Source organism: Ambystoma mexicanum, chromosome 14, assembly GCF_040938575.1.
Source record: "Ambystoma mexicanum isolate Mex_15411 chromosome 14, UKY_AmexF1_1, whole genome shotgun sequence".
Taxonomy (NCBI): domain Eukaryota; kingdom Metazoa; phylum Chordata; class Amphibia; order Caudata; family Ambystomatidae; genus Ambystoma; species Ambystoma mexicanum.
The window spans coordinates 321,081,486-321,105,837 of NC_090940.1; the positions used below are offsets into that span (position 1 = coordinate 321,081,486).

Sequence of the window (24,352 nt, forward strand, 5' to 3'; positions counted from 1 at the left end):
GCAATTCTATAGTTGCATGTTCGATCATTGGCCAAGTGATAGCCGCTACTGCAGCAGTGGTATGATTGTCTCAGCCTTGTGTGATTTTCCTGCTTTCCCCTTTGATCGTGCTTCTCTTGGGGCGCAGCCATGTGTTGCTCGTATCCCGGTGAGACGATTAAGATTGGGCTGTATCTCTGTAGTATTAGTGGTGTTGCTGTGTCTTTTCTTCTGGACACAGTTTGCTGAAGTTATCTGGCTACTTGTACTTTCCCATTGAGCCTAATGTTCTTTTCTTGAATGAATTTCACCTGCATCTTTTTGCAGAAAGATGTGTCATTTGCAAAAAGATGTGTCATTGCAGTATGCCTCTGGCTGAACCAGTGTCATTACTGTATGCCTCTGGCTAAACCAGTGTCATTGTAGTATGCCTCTGGCTGAACCAGTGTCATTGCAGTATGCCTCTGGCTGACCCAGTGTCATTAGAGTATGCGCTGGCTAAACCAGTGTCATTGCAGATTGCCTGTGGCTAAACCAGTGTCATTGCAGTATGTCTCTGGCTGAACCAGTGTCATTAGAGTATGTGCTGGCTAAACAAGTGTCATTGCAGTATGCCTCTGGCTAAACCAGTGTCATTACCAAAGATGCCATTTTAGCGGCTCCAAAGATGTACCCACTTCACTATCTTTGTTTTGTTCTTCTTGGAGCAATTAATGGCTTAACATCCTCAAGATAATGCCTGCGTTTCATGTGCCGATAATTAAAATGAAACCTAAAATCCATTGTCTTTGTGGAAATTCCACTGCTAGTAACATTTGACTCACTTGACGTTTTTTGTCCGAGATCCCTTAAATCTGAAAGGGTTGGTGCAAATTCGTCCAATGGTTTAAAAGTTATAACGCTTGAAAACAAAGGGGTGCTTTTTTTAAATTTCTTTACGTTGGTTATCCCATAAGGAAAATATCCAGTCATTAAACAGGCACGCAGCGCCAATCGCTGGAAGGGTTGGCGGCACAATATGGTGCTGATTTGGTGCACATCTGTCCAGCAGTTCTTTTTCAAATTTGGCAGAGAGCGGGGTACCCTGGCACCAAAATACATTGAGATATTATCTTACCTCTATTCAGCATAGCGTGCCAATTAAATGAACTCTCGAATGTGATTCTTTTTCAGACTCATTCAACTAAACTTCAGCTTCAAGATGGAGTTCACGCTTCTGAAGGGCAGAGAAGAGATGCTCCGAAGGTTAGTCCCTGTGTAACCATCTTCTCTCCTCTGATCCTGCCCTGTGCTTTTTATCTTTTTTTGTTTGTTTCAGGGACATCTGCTGAATTTTCTGCTTCACTGGGATGGTGGCCATTTAAAAAAAATGTGTTTATTAACTGTACATTTAAACGACTACATTGTGTAACATATATACATAAACACGGTGCATAATTCAGGAGACTAGTTACACTTATATTTTTTAAACACTACAAACTGTTGTTGTAAACTTTAGTAAGTTGATAAACTAACGTGCCAAAAACCTTTGCTAGCCAGTAAACATGATCTGATGTATTTAGCCATGGTGACCATTTCTGACAAGAGGGTGTACTGCATTAATATTTCACTTGTAAGACCAGAAGTGCAGCAATGCAGTGGTGTGTGGATCTCTCCTGTATCCACTCATTTGCAGGGTGATCATCCTGTAGCAGATTGTGGGACACTGGGGTATTGCACATGCCGTGGAGTTAGAATGGATCCTTTTGAGGGCATTGAATGAGATATGCTTGTGGCTTATCCTTAAGGGGTTACACTTTAATTAATTTAGAGAACCATATAATTAGTAGTGCTAACTTCCTTAAGTTTACCTACTTTTCCTCGTACTCCACCTGCATAATTTGGGTATTGATTCAAAGGGAATCATTTGGTTGATCCCAATGCAATGTATTTGTGTTTGTCTTACTGAATCTGCCCTCGCAGTTGGTTGAATCTTAATCCTGCTCATATTGATTCTTCATGTTGAATTCATTCTTTTATGGAAAGGGCCGCTCCACCAAAACGAGTGGTTCCCAAAGGGGATTAGAGTTGAAACCTTGACCTGTTTTGTTGAACAAGATTACTCACCATGTGAGCATTTGATCAAATTAAATCTTAAAGTCTATTGTGGAAATTTCAAGTTGATTTCCGCATACCAGCTTTACAGAAGAAATGTCACAGTGGATGGTGGTTATTCCAATGTTTGGACATGTTTAATGACTACATTTCGTATTAGTGGCTAAGTATGAGCAAGTTTACAATCACTTGAAAGTTTGCCCTGCTGAGAGACTTGTGATGACATTAACTGTTTTAATCAACTACAGACACTTCCCTAATAATTGTTAAATGGAATTCAATGTGTTCAGCTCACAAGGAACTTTTCACATAAAAAGAAATCAGATCAAGAAAAAGGAATATATACAATGCAAAATTCCTAGCATAAAATTATGCATCAGCGGTTTGTCATAAAAACAGTAATAAAAACGTAAAACCATCAAAGCAAATCTTCATCAACTTTTGGGATTGTGCAGATTCCACATTTAAGAGTTTGTCCATTATTACCCAGATTCAATATAATGCAATCTGCAAGTGAACCAATCCAGAATTTAGAGAGTAAAACCAGAAATTCTTGGTCTTGATCACATTGTAATCCCTGACAAACACTCCCATGTTACACATGTATACACTTCCAAGCTCTTTGCAATTTGTCATAACATGCCTCAGGGATTCTAAGATGTGAGACAATTTGCATATTCTACAATGTCTGTTTTTAACCAACAAACACTGTCTTGGCTCAATAATTGACTGAACCGGGAGCTGGTTAGTACGGAGTCTTAACATTAGTTTTCTCACTGCTGGATCTGGGCATTCTATAAGATATCTTTGGGGAATTAAGAACTCATACGATATCCGTGCCACCATTTGATAGGATGTTCATTTATCTAGATGCTTAAAGTTAAGGTTCCAATCCCACAATAGTATCTTCTTGTTAAAGGAGTGTTTAAGCATGTAGTAATCCGTACTATCCTCAGTGTTACAAGGGGTAGGTGACCAATTAATGGCTTGAAAAAGCCTTTTATTAAGTAAAACAAAGTTAACCCCTTTTGCCTTGGGTTCCTTATCACAACACCCTGACAGGATACCTAAAAGTGGACATTTGGGGGAATTGACAGACTTTAAATACAACACATCTACGTTTCATAGCCAGGGCTCCCATAGATGTTGAACCCAATTCTAATCTTAAAATGTCCATGGGCACTGCCTGGGAATGATTAAGCATATGTTTCCAAAAACAGCCTTCCAAAACATTAAGCCAGTTATAATCAGGGATTGTAAAGTTTCCTGAGACCAGTCAAACTATAGCCTGCCGTCTGCTGCACAAAACTGTAGATCAGACCTGTCAGCTGCACCACCCTACTGGACTTCATAGAGAGCAATTCAACAAAAAACGCTGACAACCCTAGTTCCAGATAAAATACGTACAGTTGGTAACATATTATATGACATTTAGGTCCAGAACCAGAGGTAATTTTCATTTAGGGTGCGAAGAGTAGACCCTGGCTTTAGATTTGTCATAATTAATCCCAAAATGGTTCTCCCGAGCATATGTATCCAGAGCTTTTAACGATCTTGACATGCCTGTGCATGTATGGTCAAAAATGTACAGATCCTCTGCGTACATAAGGGCGGTCACGTGGACCTTACCCAATTTAGGGGGGCAATGGGCAGCAGCACTGAATCGTTGCGGGAGGTCATCGGCCATGTACAGATTAAACAATAGGGGGCCAAAAAGCATGCTTGTTTAACCCCCTTGTATTCGGACCTGCACCTTTGTGCATGTTTGTAGTTATTTCATGATCCGTCAAAGATAGGCTGGGCAACCCATCCCCTCGAGTTTAAAACAAAGTTGAACCCGAATTACTTTGTCAAAAGCTGCACGAAAGTCGATATCACTGACATAAAGACCCGTGCCCTCTGACATTTGCTCTTCTTATAACATTATCAACCACGTGCAAATGATGTGCGGTGGAATATCCCGGGTGTAAGCCCGTTTGGAAGTTGTCCAGGATCTGAGAGCCATCAACCCACTTCTGAATTTCTCGGAGGACAAAGTATGAAAAATATCTTCCCTGTCACATCCAACATGGATAGGAGGAGGTAATTTGATGGAAGAGTTTGCAAGCCTTTCTTGTAGACCAGGATCAAGATTGCACTCCTCCAAGACTCATGGATTATATGTGACTGGCAGACCCTTTCAAATATTATCTCCAGAATGCAGTCCCAGATTTCAGGATCTTTCTTAAGGATGATGTTTGCCAGTCCGTTTGAGCCCAGGGCCTTAGACCTATTTAGCTTCCCGAAAGCCGTCAGAATGTCATCTTGATACCAGTCCAGAGCCCAAGCCATGTCGGATGAGACATTCACACATTGTAACCCTACGTCCTCATTATAAGAAGAGCGAGTCTGTTCACACCAACACACTGAAGAAATTGGATGGATTACCGGTGAGTCATTCTGCCCCTTTGCTGCTCTGAGAGACTGTTAAATACTCCTAATGGAACCACTCTTCAGAATCTTATATATTCCGAATTTCTTCCAAACGGTTCCACCATTTGCCCCAGTTTCTATAGCAGGACTTTATCTTGGAAATAGTTTTAGCCATCAAGATCTTATTAGATTCATTACGTGTAGCCCTTCGAATCTCTCTACGTTTGTCTCTCTTGGCGTCTCTAATGTTTTTATCAAAGGACCGGATCTTGGAATTTGCCTGGGGCGTGGCGTAATAGCCTGCGATTGAGCCACGTTTGTTATACGGCTGACCAAGCCAATTTCCCACTTTGTCTCCAGTTAACTGATACAATTCAGAGGTGATGCCCATCTGTCTGTGTAAATATATTTTGTGGTGTATTTTAACGTAATTTATGTTAATAGAATTTTTGTAAAGGATCTTTCTCCTTTTACGTGAAAGAGTAGTAACGTCAAACAAAATTTCACAGAATCTGTTGAAAGTTTAACATAATACATGTGGCCAATTGTTTTATCTGCTCCTTGTTATCTTGGATTCCACTTACGGGTTTTGAACACAAATATATAATATTGAGGGATGTCAGAGTGATACAATTAATGTGCAGCATGATTTGAGGTAGACATGACATCATAAAATAAAGTAAATTGAAGTCAAGTAAAGCTTAAAATGTATATGAAGAATATTATTGATATAATAACACACACCAAGAAATATTGCAATGAATAATAACATAATACATGAGTACATTGAAAAAATGTAATTTATATTGTTAGAGAAATAGTGCTTAATCAAATGAATATCTGTTTATATATTTTTTTCAATTTATATATTTTCTGAGTGTATGCAACTTGAAGTATGCTGGTAAAGTGGTATGCAAGTCTTGTGCATTTTCCGCATTTTCTGCAGCTAATTGTATGTTATTGTTGAAATACACATTTGTTTGCCTGGAAGATGAACTTGAAGTCTTATTGTTGTATGCATGAGGCAACAGCTCCCTCTAGCGGTGATAACAGGCGAAGTGGGCAGGACAGCTTGAGACAGACATACAACTGGCCTTTTATTATATAGTGTGATTAGATAGCTGATCCATAATGCCTTCTGTATAAGTGGCCCCTGGCGGGTCATATATGTTTAGCAATAGGGCTCGTTCAGTGAGTTTTGTAGAAATACCAAAATCTATTGCCAATATGAATTCATTTTCAGAATCAACTCGTCTGGCAGACCAAGAGTTCTTTATACCACTTAACATACCTGCATAGGACCTTACTAAAGGACCATTTATCGCTAGAATATAGAACAGCGTGTGGCCATCATCATAGAAAGGTGACATCCTTCTTGTTTCTTGAAGAATAAAGATGCCATTTCAAAGAAGCTCTTTCAAGGAGCCAGATTTACTCAGAAAAATTACAATGGCCACGCGTGTTCCAGTACATCAATCTAAAAGATCAGGTCTTGACAGCCAGTCTCACAGGCAGAAAATTCACAAGCCATTCCCACCCTCGAAAGTTGTCACTTCCTTCTACCGATTGGGGTGTTGGCTTTCTGGTACTCTGAGAACTTAAAGATTTCTTAGTACAATTACAGCAGTATGTGGGGATGCACTCATATTTGCCATCTAATTCAAACCCCAATATCTTTAAGGCAGTTACCTTGGATCGCATCGGTATGACAGTGTTGGTCATATGACTGTGTATACGTGAGACATTGTATTTGCCACACAAAGACAAGGGCTCAACAAATTCGAAATCATCAGAAGTCAACACCCTAACTGGTAGGATTTGATATATTAAAGGAATGGTTCGGTCAAACATTTTTATTGTCCCTACGGGTCGGCCATGTGTTTCTAAGCCTAGGTCGCTCGATTTTAGAAACATTTCCTATGGACCTTACCCGAGTTTTCGTCCATTAAACGCACGTGAAAACAGGCACCAGGGCGCTGCCATTTTGTGATAATCCTATCGCTTGCCCCATCGCCCTGGCTGACCTGCTTTTGCGGCACTAAATCATATCCCCCGCCTCTGAGCCGGTCATCAGCAGACGCGTACCGCCCATTTCACAACGCCAAAGCATGTCTCGTGTCAACAATCGCTGCGCTTCAGCTAATGACGTGTCGCCATGGAAATGGCAAGACGCCTCTTTCCTCAATAAGTATAAACAGACCGTTTCACAACACAAAGCAGCAGATTTTCGATTCCATTCCTCTCTGTGTGTTACTTTGAGTATTCTGTGACTCGTTCCTGTGCTCTGGTCAGCTACCTTTGCCGCTTGTAGCCCGTGTGAACACCTGTACCATTGCCATAAATTATTTTAGTTTGTTTACCACACAATGGCTACAATAATGCCCTACATGTACTAGCCCGAGTATACCAAGGAGGAACTACTGGAAAGGGAAACACGCGATAACGATGGGGCTTCGGACGGCAGTTGGCAGGACGAATCAACGGATGAAGACACTGGACCTAGTCGCATGGACGGTGTTTCCACCTGGTGCACATGCAATCGGTGTGAGCTAATGCCAACCGAGGGGGAGAACTGCTGCTGCTGTGAAAACTTGGGATGCGTGCCTACATTTCGGAGGCGAGCTACGACCGCAATGCATCACCGAGCTTCCAGACTTCAGGGCAGCCTGCCTCACACGGTCCGTGTTGAGTATAATGATGGTGCTTATACTTCGCGCAACTGTTCGTCCTCGTAATCCGAGTAACGAGTAAGTATAATCTGCTTGTGATGCCACTACTATTTCATCCAAAATTACATCTACATATCATTGTAACGCATTAAAGTCGTTCGATAGTGTGCAGTGTCTAGATAGCATTTGTCGGAGCAGAATGCCATTAGTTACAAGAATTGTCATTGACAACAAACGTTTAATCAACTTATCTTGGTCATTTAAAAACAGTTTGTATCATTATTTTCACAGGTGGTACCGGCTGGTGGCCTATCGTTCCTTTACATGGTGGCTTCACGGGAGGCTTGGACACCGCGTTCGAAGAGTAATACCCGCCTGTACCGTTCGTGCCATAAGAGAAACTCCCAAGTGACAGCGGTCAGTACAGGGGATTTTACCTCGCTGTGCTGCAACCTGACCTGTACAATGTGTAAAGTTTTATATTTTTGTGCCATCAAAAAAAGAAACAAAATAAAACACCACATATATTTTAACAACGTTTGTTTCGATTTTTTAAATGAATCAAGTGTGTCTCCATTCAGCAGTCTTCCTGTGCCTTGTCTGCACGCCCACCGGCCCATCCATCCATCCACCCCACCTCCCCTATCAAAGGCAAAGTATAACTATATAAAGTATAAAAAAGTGGTTAGTTTAACAAAAACAAAAGTCCATAACAACAAGTCCAGTGGATGCGCGCTGCCATGGGGGGCTATCAGGGGCGCGAACGGCCAAGGTGCCAAACAGCATGTACACTTCAAAAGGTATCCCACGCCAAGGGCCCATCGCTCACATGGCCTCCTCAGACTCCGTGTCTCCAGGCAGGGCTCCCCCTTGAAGCAGGCCGCCCCCCCTGCAATCCACATAAGTGTATATCCATTCAGCAGTCTTCCTGTGCCTTATCTGCACGCCCCAGGCCCATCCATTCTACCCCCCTCTATCAAAGGCGGTTTGCGCCAGTGGATGCGCGCTGTCATGGGGGGCTGTCAGGGGCGCGAACAGCCAAGGTGGCAAACAGCATGCACACTTCAAAAGTTTTCACGCCAAGGGCCCATCGCTCACATGGCCTCCTCAGACTCCGTGTCTCCAGTCAGGGCTCCCCCTTGAAGCAGGCCGCCCCCCTACAATCCACATAAGTGTGTCTCCATTCAGCAGTCTACCTGTGCCTTATCTGCCCGCCCAAGGCCCATCCCTCCTACCCCCTCTATCAAAGGCGGTTCGCGCCAGTGGATACGCGCTGTCATGGGGGGGCTGTCAGGGGCGCGATCAGCCAAGGTGGCGAACAGCATGTACACTTCAAAAGGTATCCCACGCCAGGGGCCCATCGCTCACATGGCCTCCTCAGACTCCGTGTCTCCAGGCAGGGCTCCCCCTTGAAGCAGGCCGCCCCCCTGCAATCCACATGAGTGTGTCTACATTCAGCTGTCTTCCTGTGCCTTATCTGCACGCCCCAGACCCATCCATCCCACCCCCCTCTATCAAAGGCGGTTCATGCCAGTGGATGCGTGCTGCCATGGGGGGCTGTCAGGGGCGCGAAAGACCAAGGTGCCAAACAGCATGTACACTTCAAAAGGTATCCCACGCCAAGGGCCCATCGCTCACATGTCCTCCTCAGACCCCGTGTGCCCAGCCAGGACCCCCCCCGCTCACGCTGGCCGGCCCCCGGCAAACCACATAATACCACGACATACACACGTCATTCATTCACAAACACACCCCTGTTTGTAATACTTTATAAACCACTTGATATGTCTCATGAGAACATCTTTGTGCTTTGCAAGTCAACTCCTGAACGTGCTACCTGAGAACCACTGAGATCTATGCTAATCTGCTCGTCGTCGTGCTATCCGTGAACTTCTGTGACCGCTTCGAGCAAACTCGTCAGTGTGCTACCTGTGGCCATCTACCTGTTCTCCTGCAACATACTGCTCTGCTTGCTGAATCCAACTGTTTGTTGGTCAAGGTAAGGCCATGTATCCTAGTCATATTTCGTTGATTTTTAAATTTATATCTATTTGCGAGTAGAGTACTCAACAGTGCTATGTTCATTGGTCTCATTGATATTGACTTGAGTTTCCATTGTTATGCTATCAATAGATCTATTTATTTTCATCTGTGTCAATTGCCATCGAATTTCATCCTTCAGGGGTCCAGTCTATAATGTAAGCATGTTTCCTTCTCGTGCAAGACAGAACATCCAAGGGACGAGTCACATGTTCAGAGTTTAGTCACATCATTTATACATTTCTGCAATTTATGCAAATACTAAGCCGCACATGATGAACTGGTATAGTTCCTGAGACCAAAACAAACCTTGCATTGAACATTGTATGGTTCATTTACTTTTGTATCACATTTTTATTCATCAAGATTGTATAATAATGTCGATATTTACTTTTCAGAATTTTCAACAATGCCTGCCTGTTCGATTAGCGGTTGCCCTTCGAAGACCCATGCTAAATCTGAAGGCACTACAATGCATGTATTCCCGAAAACTGTTGATCGAATAAGAGAATGGGTCAGACATTGCGGATATCCACTGGATGAGCTGGAAAGTAGAGTCCAACAAGTCTTAGAGGACAAGAGGGGTGATCGATCCCGCATCTGCAGCCGGCACTTTTCCTCGAACATGTACACAACATCTTGGGTAACAAAGAAGAATAAACGGCGAACGACACGAAAATTCCTCGCAAACGCTATTCCCACTCTATTCGTCCACATTCCACCACTGGTGAGTCAAGTGTCCGGATTTAGCTTTAGGCCTTGCGGTACTGTGTAGGTAGCCGAATGGATTCATGGATATTTTAGGTGTTGTGTCTCTTGTAATACTTTCGACATTGATATGAATGTATAGCTTTTTGAATAATGACATGTATCAATATATTCTTTTTCGATTTCATAACCCACAAAATGAAATCTATATATGGGCACAGGGAACTGTGCTATATTGCGCATTTTCAATAGCATTACTCTCAAGTATTCTGTCTCCTTACATGGCAATTTTTAATATTGGCATTTCATTATCAATCATTAATTTACCTTTCCAACTGCTTGACTATCCCTTGAATCTGAAGCAAGAACATTCTACATCCGTGACGTGCTCGCAGTTATCAACCACTTCTAGCTCGTATCAGGTAATCTTACTTGGCTATTCCGCTACAGACTTGTTTTATGCATGTCAAGTAATATTTTTATTGTATCGTGCAATTATTTTACCGAATGTTTGGTTAGTGCTTTCCAATTGATATGCACCTTAGTTATCGTCCACTGGTGTTTGTTTTCAGTTATGATTAGTGTTATCCATAGTAATGCAAGTACTGGGCCTCATTACGACCCCGGCGCTAAACCATGGTGCTATTAGCACCATGGTCCATGCCGGGGTCCGCCATGGTGAATGGCGGAATTACCGCCCCATTCCAAGGTTGGCGGGGCGGTAATTCCCCATTCACCATGGGCCCTTCCCCATTCCCATTTTGCCCCATAGGCCTCAATGGGAATGGGGAAGGCGCTAAGTACGGTGCTGCAAATTGAGGCACCGTACTTAGCACCAAGGTCCCTTTGCGGCACCCTACTTTAACGCCTGCTAAAAGCAGGCGTTAAGGTCGGGTCCCGCAAAGGGAACTCGGAATGAGGCGTTAAGGGTTTAACGGCGCCGACACCTTTTACGGCGTCGTTAAACCCTTAACGCCAGGGTCGTAATGAGGCCCACTGTCTTTCAGGGAGATGCTGAAGCGTCCACCACATTGACAACATCCCTAGATGTTCTTCAGCAGCACGAGGTATGGATACTGACAGCTCCATCGAACTAGATCATCAGAGCTGGAATACTTGTCGTTTGATTGTTCTACACAATGTTTCATTCATGGTTAGCCATTGATATGTACCTGTGCGGTCGACCCCAAGTGTGTGTTATGTTTTCAATATTGTAATCCTTACTAATGCAAGTACTATCTTTCAGGCAGTTGATGGAGCGTCAACCCCTGCACTTGATGCAGAGCCTGACATTCAAGTAATTCCAGGGGAAGTGGAAGCGGGACCTTGCGTATACGAATCGGCGCAACAGCTTTCAGAAGTGCGCACTACATTTACAACATCCCTACATATTCTTCGGCAGCACGAGGTATGGATACTGACAGCTCCATCGAGCGTCATCATATAACGTGATTCCATTTGCTATACTTTCTTCCCTATTAACGCAAATACTATTTCAGGGAGACGACGGAGCTTCCACTACAATAACAACATCCCATTTAGATGATGCAGATGTAAATAAATCGGAGAAATAAGTTGATGAAATCTGATCATATTTAGATATTCAGAGTAAGTTTGATCAGTGAACTGCGCCAAGTTACAAGCAATACAACAACCAATTGGATTAAGTTTTTAATTCCATTCAACAGCCTGAGTTAGTAGTGAATGCTATTGCAAATGAATAATTTTGACGGAGAGCCTTCCGGCAACAAACTGTATCCAAGTGAGAGCATTCACTACTAAGTTCTGGAATTGTTCCCTAGAATTATCCACACTATTGATTACCCCGTTGGACGAGATTTTTGGCCTCAGAGGAAGAGCTTTGCTCGAAACACGTGTCAGGCTGTTGAATGGAATTAAAAACTTAATCCAATTGGTTGTTGTATTGCTTGTAACTTGGCGCAGTTCACTGATCAAACTTACTTTGTTCTGTACTGAGGGGTCTTGGTCCAGGCACCCCTCAACCTTTAAGTTCAACGCTGCCGCACTTACAATCATATTAACTGGCTTTAGCGCTGGGGGTCATAGTGGCCTTTCTGGACCAACTTTTGCTCGGTAATATTTAGATATTCCTTGATTCTTTTAGACAATGCATCATTTGTGGTTATCTCTTTATATGTACCTGTGCCGTCGACCCCAAGTATGTGTTATGTTTACAATATTGAAAACCATACTAATGCAAGTATTGTGTTTCAGGGAGACGACGGAGCTTCCTCTACAATTACAACATCCCTTGTAGGTGATGCAGATGTAAAGAAATCGCAGAAATAAGTCGATGAAATCTGATCATATTTAGATATTCCTTGATTCTTTTAGACAATGCATCATTTTTGGTTATCTCTTTATTTTATTTTCAAATTTGTTTATTGGCATTTTTCAATAATATCAAACAAGTTGTGTACAATGGAGCCAATCTTAAATAGTTATAAACATATGTTTAACTTAACGTAAAAAAATTACAAATACAAAAACAAAACAACCATAACTGTCTCCATATTCTGTCCGTTTCATATATCGTTAACTGTTTCGGGTGGAGGGTGGGAGCGATAGGGAACCATCCGGCAACTACAATAGGGGAAAGGCTTCCGCAAGGTCTCTGTCCTCTGCAGTACTTCCGCTGCTGCTGGCTTTATGACAGGTCCCATATGGGCCTGGATTAAGTTCCGATTGAGGGGGGTTTATCATCCGAGGGGTGGAACATGTGTCTGGTGAGGTCCTTCCATGCCTCGAGTGACATACTAGAGTCATCCGTGGATCTGGCCACATAGTCCTCCGATGCCACGGTCTCGGCCAGCACCCACCGTTCAGTCTCTTTGTGCCATAGTTTGAACTGAGGGCCCATGGGTTTCTTCCAGGCCATTGCTATAGTTCTTTTGGCCAGTATGCACGATACGTCCATGAGCCTTGTTGCATGCTTGAGTTTGGCTGGTCTGTGGTAGGTTCCTAAGAGGCACTCGCCGGGTGTCCAATTATATTTACTCAAGCCTGCTTTTTCGCAAGTTTGTTGGACCCTGTCCCACAGAGCCCTTGTCCTGGGGCATTCCCACAACATGTGGATCAGATCCGCTCTTTCCCCCTTTCACCAGTTGCAGGTTGGTTGTGCCTGGGGATTGACGGTGGCTATGCGGCACGGAGTCAGGTAAGTTCTGTGTAGTATGTTCAACTGAATCTGCCTAAATCTATGGTTTCTGGACACCGTTTTGGGGAATGTGAGAGCTCTGTTCCACTCCCCTTTAGTCATTTCCCAGCCTATATCCTCCTCCCATTTGCTTTTCATTTCCATGCTCCGAGGATTTGGCATGTCGATCAGGTGGCCATATATTTGCGAAACGGGTTTACCGCCCTCTCCCAAATTGTACATCAAGGTGAGGAGTGGGTCTGTATTTGATTCCATCGGCCACGAGTCCCATTTACGTCGGGCCAAAGCACGAGTTCTTTGGTACCACAGAAACTGGCCAGTATGTATGCCTTCCGTCTCCTGCAGCAAGGTGAACTCCCTGAAAGTGCCTTCATCATACAGATCTCCCCAGGTGTAGACCCCTTCCCTCTCCCAGAGCCTTATATGTTTCAAATCCGAAAGTGTTGTGCATAGGTCTGCGATCAGGGGGACTTCTGGGGTATAGGAGTTCCGTGAGTTAGTGAGCATTTTCGCCCTGTGCCAAATTTTCCTTCCCAGGTCAGCCAAAAAGGGTAGAGTTCCCAGCAGTTTGGACGGTGCCCAGACCAGTTCTTTCAGATGGAATTGGGGCAGCAACATGGCGGATAGTGCTGTCGTAGCGGTCGATGGGCCTCCTAGCTGTGGTGTGGATCTGTCCAGCCGTGGGTCATGTACACAATTAAAATCCCCCCCCCCCCAAATAAAGAGATAATTCTTGCACTGTGAAACTCTAGGGTACAGTGAGTTTAGGTAGGACGGTATGTTATTTTTAGGGAGATAGGAGTTCATGATGCATACTGCTTCTTGTTCAATAAATTCCCAAATTACGACGAACCTACCTTCCGGGTCTATCTCAGTTTTGTCCACCCGGAATGGGAGCTGTGGGTGAATCCAGGTGTAGACCCCTCTTGCGTATTTAGAATAAGTGGTACCAAACCCCTGTCCACCCCAATGTGTTTGTAGCTTGGCCACCGAGTCCGCCGTGCAGTGGGTCTCCTGTAGTAATGCTATCATTACCCCTTTTCTGTGCAGGTAGGTTTTAATCCTGTTCGTTCGGAGATAAGTCCTTAGGCCCCTTACACTCCATGTCATTATTTTTATGGTGGTCGCAGCCATAGGGGTTTAGTAACGGATCTGTTGTCCCCCCCTTTCCCCGCCTCTGCCGCCCCCGGGCCTGGACCTATTAACCAGGGGTCGGTCTGTGTTGGCGTTGGGGCGCGAGCCTCATCGTTTCCTCCCTCCCTCCCTTCCCCCCTCCCTCTCAGTGTCAATTGGAGACTTATTGACATTAAGAATCCTCATTCTAGTGAATAAGGGCAACAAACCTTTCAACTCAAAACTGCCCCCAGCAGTTGCCTCAAACTTGCAGCGCTTGGGGGCACCCGATCCTTCCAGGCCTTTCCGGGCCTCCCGGTGCGGGTGGTGTGTCGGCAGTCGGCCTCAACGTGTTGCAGGGGGGTGCGTCAGCTTCGTTGTTATTCGCATGGGTCGGTGCGCTCCTGCCCGACATGGCGTACGTAGGGTTGTAGATCTCAAGCGGTCCGGTATTCATTCGGCAGTTGTGCAAACCTTCATTTTCCTGCCGTTTGGTGCTTTCAATGGCCTGTGACTTCATGCGCAGTGCTTTCCTTATCATCAGCAAGGTTGTTGTCCTCAAGCCACATATTTGCCGCTGCCGTAGTCTCAAGAAAGATAGCTTTCCCCTTGTATAGTACCTTAAGGCGGGACGGGTACAGTAGCATGTACATGAGGTTTAGCTTGCGCAACCTAGCTTTCACCGGTACAAATGAGTTCCGTGCTCGCTGCACCGCGGGGGTATAGTCTGGGTTAATGACTATTTTGGCGCCATGTTTCTCGATCTCTCCTCCTTCTCTTGAGAATCTCAGTATAGTCTCTCTGTCGCGAAAGTTCAAGACTTTTGCAATAATAGGACGCGGTCGGGAGCTCGGAGGGGGCCTCTTCTGAAGTGATCTGTGGGCCTGTTCTATTGAGAAGCCCTGGGTTAGTTTGCCGGCCCCGATTTCTTGCAATAGCATCGTTTCTACGAATTTGGTCGGGTCTGGGCTCTCCGTGTCTTCCGGTACCCCAGGATTCGGATGTTGCCACGGCGGGCACGTCCTTCAGCGTCCTCTGATCACGCCTCTAGCCACGCTACTTGCAACTCAAGGTCTTGGACCTTAGATTTAAGTTCTGTGGTGTCGTTAACATTGTCTTGGAGCGTTGCCTCTGTTGTGGTCACCCTTTCTGTAAGGTTACGGGCGTCCTGTCTCATCAGTTGCATGTCCGACTTGATTTCATCGATCCTGGTTTCGATGGACGTTCACAGCGCCGCTACGGCTTGTAGCACTTGCGTATTTGTCGGATCGTCCTCCTTAGCCGTCGGGTCGTCTGCTGCCTCTGTCCCCTGTTGTTGTTTCGCCCTGACCGTGGTGAAGTAGTCCATGGTCGCGGTTTTCAATTTGCTTCTGGGGGGCGACATCGCCTGTCTTTGGGCGTGCTCTGCAGCATTTTCCCGTTCAGCGGGGACGTGTATGTAGGATCGATTGCGAGGGCGGTCGTTGCGGATGGAAAGTCGTCAGCCCGCGGATGTTCCGGAGGGAACCGGCCGTCGCCTTGTCTCTTCTTCATGTCTCTCTGTGTCTCTCGCTGTCTCCCGCCAGCCAGCGCCTCTCCTGCACACGGTCTCACGCTGAGGGTCCCCCCCCTTCTTCTCTTCCTCCCGGCACTCGGTCTCGGAGATAGAGACCCAGGTCGCAGCCGGCCGTGGGGTCTGCCCCCCCAGGGGTGTCGCCAGATCACTGGGTTGGACGCTATGGGCCCTCCTCTCTCGCCTCCGGAGGCTATCTGCCCTCCAGCGGTGTGTCTCAGATGGGGCCGGCGGGCGCTGCCATTTTGTTGGGCCGGGGCCTCCTCTCTGTTCACTTCGGATAACCGTTATCTCGGTCCGATTTTCTTGCGGAAACTTCCTTGAGGGTAGGGAAACGGTTCTTCTTCCCGTAGCTACTTCAGGCGTGCTTGCTTAGCTTAAGCAGGCCGAACGATTCGGTCTGTTGTAGGATCTAGGGCAGGAGTGCGAGGAGAACACGTCCTCACTCCATGCGCGCTGGCCACGCCCCTGTGGTTATCTCTTTACATGTACCTGTGCCGTCGACCCCAAGTGTGTGTTATGTTTCCAATATTGAAAACCATACTAATGCAAGTACTGAGTTTCAGGGAGTTGCTGATGCCTCCTCTCCAATACAACCATTCATGGCAGTCCATGCAGAGCCAGAGGTATGGATACTGACCGTTCCATCGAACTAGATCATCAGAGCTCGAATACTTGTCGTTTGATTGTTCTACAGAATGTTTAATTCGTGTTTAGCTATTGAGATGTACCTGTGTGTTCGTCCTCACGTGTGTTTTATGTTTTCAATATTGTGATACATAGTAATGAAAGTAATATGTTTCAGGGAGTCGATGGAGCGTCATTCCGTGCTGTCTATGCGGATCCAGAAAATATAGTCGTTGCAGCGCAAGAGGAAGGGAAGACATGCGGAAACGAATCGGAGCAACAGCATGCAGATGTTGAAGTTCGAGTCAAGAAAGTTGCAAAGAAAAGAAACAAAAATAAGGTTAGTTACAAACAGTTTATAATTTTAGGAATTGTTTTGTGTTGGGGACTATATTATGTTTTTTTCCTGTCAATTGTACTATACTTTATATTGTGTTTAAAATGAACATCCCTTTTCCAATCTGTCCTCGAGTTACTCGTGGGTGTACAAACTATACATACACAGACAGTGAAGCAAATGAGAGATGTTGCTTGCCAGACTATTTACACTATGGAGGAACTATTAATTCAGACGCGGCGTGTTGAGACTCGATATGCTCATGTCCAATGGCCAGAACATGAATTGCATGTGTCCGGAGAATCCAGTAAAGATTTATTGGACCATTGCTACAGTTCGACCGCACCACCAAAAGAAGATGATACTGAAGGTATTGAAGATAGCTCTGAAGTAGTCGCAGAACAATTCACACAATCTACACCCGCCAAAAAAATGCCACCCAAAAAGCTGTCGACATTGTTGTGTTCTCCCATCAATGCTGAAGTAACAGATGTTGAAATTACAGAGAATGAACCAGCAGCAGCACCCAACGACGCATCAGAACTTGATATCAGCGATATTTCTTTCAAATTTGTTGATATGTCCTCAACGGCACAGTCTGAAACAACTTTCACGCCGGATGACAGTTTAATGAAAGAGGGCAAATACATAGTATTCGACAGTTGTTTGATGGATAAGTATGCTGAAATGTGGGCATTCAGTTGGAGGGGAAGTATGTGGGGACCCATTGATTCATGTGACTCGTCAAAAACAAGGCAGTAACGTCAAAATACATGCCGCCTGTAGATTAAATCATGCATTCTCATGGGCTGCACAACTGATGCTGGGGAAGCTGCCAGCAGGCCATCTACTGTGTGCAGCTGCCTCACTTTTTAGTGGGTCCAGTTTTAGAAAGTTAGAGTCTTTCTTTCAGTTTGTGGGACTCCATTTCATTTCTAAAACGCAGTACTACAAATACCAACATCATTATCTGTTTCCGGCCATTAGTGATGCTTGGAAAATTGAATAATTGTCTCTAGCAAGTACATTCAAAGGGAAACGATTCAGGCTAGCCGGCGATGGACAGTGCGACAGCCCTGGATTTTCTGCCAAGTACTGCACCTACCACTTTCAGGACATGGATAGTAAGAAAATTGTGAGTTCGGTGGTCGTGCAGGTGTCCCAATGTAAATCCTCAGTGGCCATGGAGAAACTAGGATTTATAAAATCATTGCAATATCTACAATCAAGGGAATGCACATCAACCTCATAGCCACGGACAGACACGTTTCAATTGCCAAGACAATGAGAGAGCAGTTCCCACATATTAAACATCAATTTGACGTATGGCATCTTGCTAAATCAATCAATAAGAAAATCTCGGCTGCAGGGAAAAAAAAAGGTTTTGAAAGTATTTCACAGTGGTCCCAGTCTATCAGCAACCATCTTTGGTGGAGCTCCAAAACTTGTGAAGGGTCAGTGGAAATCCTACTTGAAAAATGGCGGTCACTGATGCACCACTGTACCAACGTTCAAGGCTGGACAGAAAACCAACATTTCCACCAATGTGAACATGGCCCTTTGTCCACAGAGGAGGCATGGAAGAAGTGATTGATTGCATCTTCACCTACACACAAAGCCATTGAGAAGATTGTTTTCGATAAAACTCTATCAAGAGATTTGAGGGGACTGACAGAATTCTGTCACACAGGAGAATTGGAGGTGTTCCACAATATGTGCCTAAAGTACAGGCCAAAGCGATTGCATTTCAGCTTACAGGGCATGAAACATAGGACTCTACTAGCGGTCTTGGCCCATAACGAGAATGTGGGCCGTGAACAGTCTAGGACTGCGGGAAATGTAGGGATGCCTCGCTACACTACGACCTTTGAAAAAAGAACTAAGAAATGGGGGGTAAAACCAGTATATGAGGAAATGGAGTTAGACTTTGTTAAAGGCCTTATTGTTAGTGTACTAGAGAAGCGCAGATATGTCATTTTGAGCGTTTCTGTGCAGAGCACTGATGCATTGCCACCAAACATTGCCACTGTGCCATGTCCATCCAAAGCAGAGCTCGTTGAGAAGTTCAAATCCCGGTTTAAATAAATCATTGTAATCTGATTGTCTTTTTGAAAATAATGTTATTGTACAGTGTGCATACAAAGTATGCTAACCCTAAACCCTCCATTCGCCATCCTGGTTGGATGGTTATCTTTGACTTCTCTCTCTATTCACCTCATATCGCTGACCTTGTGAATATGTGTATGTATATATTTTTGTTGCTGTAACTAAGTTTCGCAATCTAATGTAAACGCTGCACACTGTTAACCGAGGGGAAGCTTGCGTATTGCAAATAATAAAACAAATAAACAATAAATCTCACTTTCAACTCAACTCCTCGGGTACTTTATACTTTCCCTGACCTTCCCCCATAAAGTCAATGGGCTTCATTTCACGGATGGTCAGCGGCTTTGATTTTTTGCTCGCGGGCTGAAGAGGCCCGTGAATCACACTGGCAGTATAAGGTTCTATTGTTTTTTGACCTTGAAAGACAGGGACCATGCCGAAAGGACTTCATTTCAAGGAGGGGGGCAACAACGTAAGAGACGATAAGGCTGAAAATTCTGAAACTAGACCGAGTTTCATGTTAGTTCAGTATGTGAAAAATCGTTGGCACGAACACAGTGGGATTTACGGACTGCATTACGTAGAGATACAATGGAAATGGCAAATATAATGTAAGTAACTCTTTAGATGCTTTTATACTGGAACGAATGAATGAATGAATGAATGAATGAATGAATGAATGAATGAATGAATGAATGAATGAACAGCAAGTACAACATTTGTGGGATCGTCTTTCTACCGGTCACATGGGCATGCATGTGCCCATTCGACACGCATGTAGACAAACAGTCGTTTCTCAGTGGTTCAACGGTAAAAAACAATTATTAGTTTGTGTGTTTCCCTCGATTTATTTCGTTAGTTTTTGAGCCGAACATATTCCATTGCACTTTCCTCTCAAGCAAATAGTTTCAGCTCGCCCGTAATAAATAAAATGAATAATAGTAATAAAGATCGGCTGGTGAGACTAATTTCAATTTTTATGTTTTCTAAACAGGTACATCCTACCGTACAGCCACTGCCACCTATTCCAGACCCCGGCAGACAGATTTTCCAACCGCCAGCTGCAGCTTCTTGTAAACAACTGCACTACATTGACTATCTTATGGGACGATCGCCAAGGGGCCATATGCCTTTACGCGGTACTAGCGGCTAGAAGCAACATATCGACCTTTACGGTGGCCTAGTGCCTAGTTGATGGAACAGCCTTGCGGTTCACCGTGCATCCAAAGTGCTTCTTTTAACGAAAACCAACACCCTGTGTACCATAAAGGAACAGCGCGTGACTCACGATAAACTTTTCCGGATTTGCGGATCGAGAGAAAAGAAAAGAAATTCCATTCCAATTTAATATGCCAATTGCTGAATATTCTCTAAACATTTAATGTCAGATAAATGTACTTTACCAAATGTACTGTATTGCTGTTTGATTTTAAAGTACAGTTTCATATTCCGAATTGTGGTGCGCTGTGTTGTGAGTTGATCTGTGTTGGTTTCCGGGTTCTGTGTGAAGTCGCGTAGAAGACGACTGGGCGCGTTTGCCTACGCAGCACAGTAATGTCACGGAGAGAGGCGGGGAATATGAATGTTTTGATAATGTCAGGCTCAGGGGTGGGGGATATGATTTAGTGCCGCAAAAGCAGGTCAGCCAGGGCGATGGGGCAAGTCATAGGATTATCACAAAATGGCAGCGCCCTGGTGCCTGTTTTCGCGTGCGTTTAATGGACGAAAACTCAGGTAAGGTCCATAGGAAATTTTTCTAAAATCGAGCGACTTAGGCTTAAAAACACATGGCCGACCCGTAGGGAAAATAACAAATTTTGACCGAACCATTCCTTTAACTTGAGTAAATCAGAACGCTTTAACCATTTTAACTCCTTTGACAATTTGCGGGCAATGGTGAAACACTTCGCCCCCTCAGTTGCAACCTCTCTTATCGCAGCCCCAAAGTCCATAGAGGGACCGGGGGTGGTGGGTTGATCTTAACCACATCATTGTTATGCGACTCATCAGAGTATTGTGTAAAGTCAACTTCTGTTTCAAGAAGTGAGGCAACCTCCACAGGGTTTCTAACTTGAACTACTGGTGCACTGCTCTTGACCAACCAGCTTATCAGGGTTCCCTTAGGCTTCAGGGCAAGGAATTTTCGTCAGTTTTCTCTTTGCCTTCTTTCTCTGGAAAGCTTAGTTGGTTAAGAAATACCAGTAGAGTTTAAAGGATCCACTTGAGGCAACAGTGCATTTTTTTTTATCTTGGCCTCCCTGATCCCTTTTCTCTTTGCCAACCTCTGCTGATTTCTAGACAAATATAAGATGGAGCTATTTAACGTGTCAGCTCTGTAATCACAATGACCTGATACTTCTATATCCACTTGCTGAGTGGCCTGCACCTCTAAGATGGATTCGGTAGCTGGCAGGATGGGCTGAGAAACCATAGGGCAATCCACATTGAACGGGAGATAAAGTCCCTCATCAGTTTCTCCACTCGAAGCATCATCTCGCCATGGGCATGCTGTGCTTCATTTATCTGCCTACATAATTGCAGCTGGCTCTTCACCGCAAACTGTAATGGCTATGCTTGAGCCCAGATATACTGGCTCACTACACGATGAAATAGCACGCTTTGAAGGTGCCAAATTTGGATCAAGCACAGGAGTGGTTGACAGACGTTGGTTAGAATGGATAGTAGAGATTGCAATGTAATAACGTCAAGATGGGCTTGAGGGTCACTCCTGAGTTGAGGACCTTCCTCCCTAATAGCTGCCGAGTTCTGCTGTGAATAACATAGTTCGAGGAGGGAATTATTATCAATAGGAAGAGAGATTTCTTTACTCCCTGAGAAGCACCCCACTTCCATCATGGGGGCCACCTGTACTAGTGCCAATGGAAGAGGGTGTGAGTCAGCAGGCACCTGGTCCGGAGCAAACCAAGAAGTGATTTTACCATGCTGATTATTAGTTCTTGGCCGTTCTGGAGGCCTTTCTTCCAGAGTAATGTGTGAAATATTTAACCGAGTTTGGGAAGCAGCCATTACTTTCAAGGATTTACCAATGTTGCTGTAAGGTTTATTCTTCCTTAGATTGTAATGTTTAGTTCTAGTTGCCGCTTTACCAGGCATTCTTAGACTCACGCACGTTTGCCCTCTTTCAGAAACACAACACGAGTCCGACGGTTAGGCTGCAAACAAGGCAAATAGTACTCGGTTGCTTTTCCAAAGGGCACAGTAACAAAAGTATTTTGGCTCACCAATAAGAATAATGAAGTGGGTTTTGGTAGTACCTTCACCTGCACACTTACCAACCCTAAAGATTCAGGCAGTAGGCTACTGCTTTTTAAGCAGTCCTACCACCTACATATTTGGGGGACAGATGCTACTGCTTTTTACAGTGGCAGTTAATTTATGTGACACTAAGGCAGGCTGCAGGACAAAGCATGCAACACAGTAATTAGCCTGTCTGTGCAGTGGGCTGGTAGATGATTACTTTGATTGGGCTCAGACCAACCCACTGACCTGACAGCTGCGTGACTCTGTCCTGCACTCTTGCCAGTACAACCCTTAGGTGAACCACCAGTGAAGGCAAGTGGCCGAGCGTAACACCATAACACAGTATCTGCCTATCAGACTGAGGGGGGCATCAGTCTCCATGTCATTCAGTGTTCAACTTGCACTGCAGGAATGTATTGCCCAGGCTGCTGCTATAGAGCAGTGGCAAATGTTGCCTACCAGCTCTGTGTGTTTACCTGCTGTGTAATTGGATTTGGTGTTAACTTACCATTCCGAATTATACATTTTAAACATTTGAACATCTTTCCATGTTGTGCTTTTTGATGGGTTGTGTATTTTAGAACGCTTCAATGGTGTCAGCAATGTATGTTTTGTATTATCCTGTGATGTCATTGTTATACGAATTATTATTTTTGAAACTTGAAAAATCCTACATCTTTTTGGTCACAGAATGGTGGCAAGTATCCACCTGAAGTCAAAACCCCACAACCCCAGAGCCTCAGCAGTCGAACTGCCTAACTGCACCTTCCTCGCAACTTCGTCTTCGCAAGTAATACATCTCACGGCAAACCCACTAATTAAACAAAATACGCTTTACAGCCTGAAAAGTGACACTCGTAACTTAGCACTTGCTGTATTTCGTTCCTTTTAGATTCCAGACCAGAAAGGGGAGGTTTTCACACTGTCACACTGTAGGGCTGTCGGCCTGCCAGACTGCTTCCCCACACCTTCAATCTGCACTCCCGGGATACGGGTCCATTAGATAGTATGCAAAAATAAAGCACGCAACCCTAGTAGCAGCATCTAGCTCCCCTTTGGGCCACCGAACTGTAAGTGCACTACAAATTCACAGCGCGACTATAGAGGTGCGATGCTATGCATACCGCAGACGTGTGCCCCCCACCCGGTTTGCGCACAGCTCAAAGGGTTGCAGCCCTGCAGTCACTGTGTGCTTACCTCTAGGGGGAGGGCAGAATAACTGGTAGTTAAATAGCCACTCGGGCCAATGATTGTAATGGCTATGACGAAGTGGAAGGCAGAGCCGCCCTGGAGGCTGTTATGTTATGTTATGTTAAAGGTACTTATATAGCGCACCGTCACCAACGGAATTGGTCCCAGGTGCTCTGGCGGATCTGTAAACAAGAAGGTGGGATGTGTTAGTAAGGTGAAGAGGGAGTAGGATAGTGAGAGGAGTGGTGTACTGTTGGCAGCTTCAACTCGGTAGACACCGGGTGCTGAGCTTTGGTGCGAGTATTGTATCGGTGTCAGTCCGCATGTGCTGTTGGTGAGGCTTATGTGTTGTTGCAGTGTGGTGAAGTGCCTGCAGCTTGTTGTGCGAGAGATGGTTGTGTGAGGTTTTGTTTAGATGAGTATGTAGGGAGTTTGAGTTTATATTTGTTGGTAGGTTATATGACATTTAACATGCAAGCATTCACAGTTCTGTCTAAGTGTAGCACTTGCTGACCTACATAATTCCGTCTAAGTGTGGGCACTCGCTAACCTTCACAATCCTATCTAGGTACGGCGCAGGCTAATGTTCTCAATTCTAAGTGTGGCACATGCTAACATCCAAGTTCCATCTAGGTGTGGCATATGCTAACATTCACAATCCTAACTAGGTACAGCGCAGGCTAATGTTCTCAATTCTAAATGTGGCACATGCTAACATTTACAGTAGAGAGCAGACCATGAAAGCAGAGACAGACTAGCCCCTGTGAGTATGGAAGAGAGGGAGGGGCAGGCCCTGCACTCACCGATCACCTTGTGCAGCTCATAGTCGTCCCTGTTGATGGACCATGGAAGGGTACTACTGCTGGTCTCTTCGGACATCGCTACTGTCTCTGGGGAGTTAAAGAGGCCCAAAAGGCGCCGTGCTCTCTCTGACCCGGCTTTGAAAAATTGCGATTAATATATAAATTAAAACTTTACAAGCCGGTGGCTTCCCAGAGCCCTGTCCTGGGTCTCCAGCGCCTCAGCACTAGGTAACCCCTCCAACACTCTATTGTAAGATAGTGTGTGCTGGGTCTAGGAATTTA

The 24,352-nt window shown here is 44.8% G+C and overlaps 1 protein-coding gene across 1 annotated transcript in view; it reads left to right on the forward strand.

Annotated features, from left to right (window-relative positions):
* LOC138526772 (epithelial cell adhesion molecule-like) overlaps window positions 1–24,352 on the forward strand; it is a 412,232-nt gene that overhangs the window by 192,061 nt on the left and 195,819 nt on the right. The window contains exon 4 of the mRNA XM_069637456.1: window positions 1,153–1,224. Within this exon, the coding sequence (XP_069493557.1) occupies window positions 1,153–1,224 (72 nt within the window). The remainder of the gene's footprint in view (window positions 1–1,152; window positions 1,225–24,352) is intronic.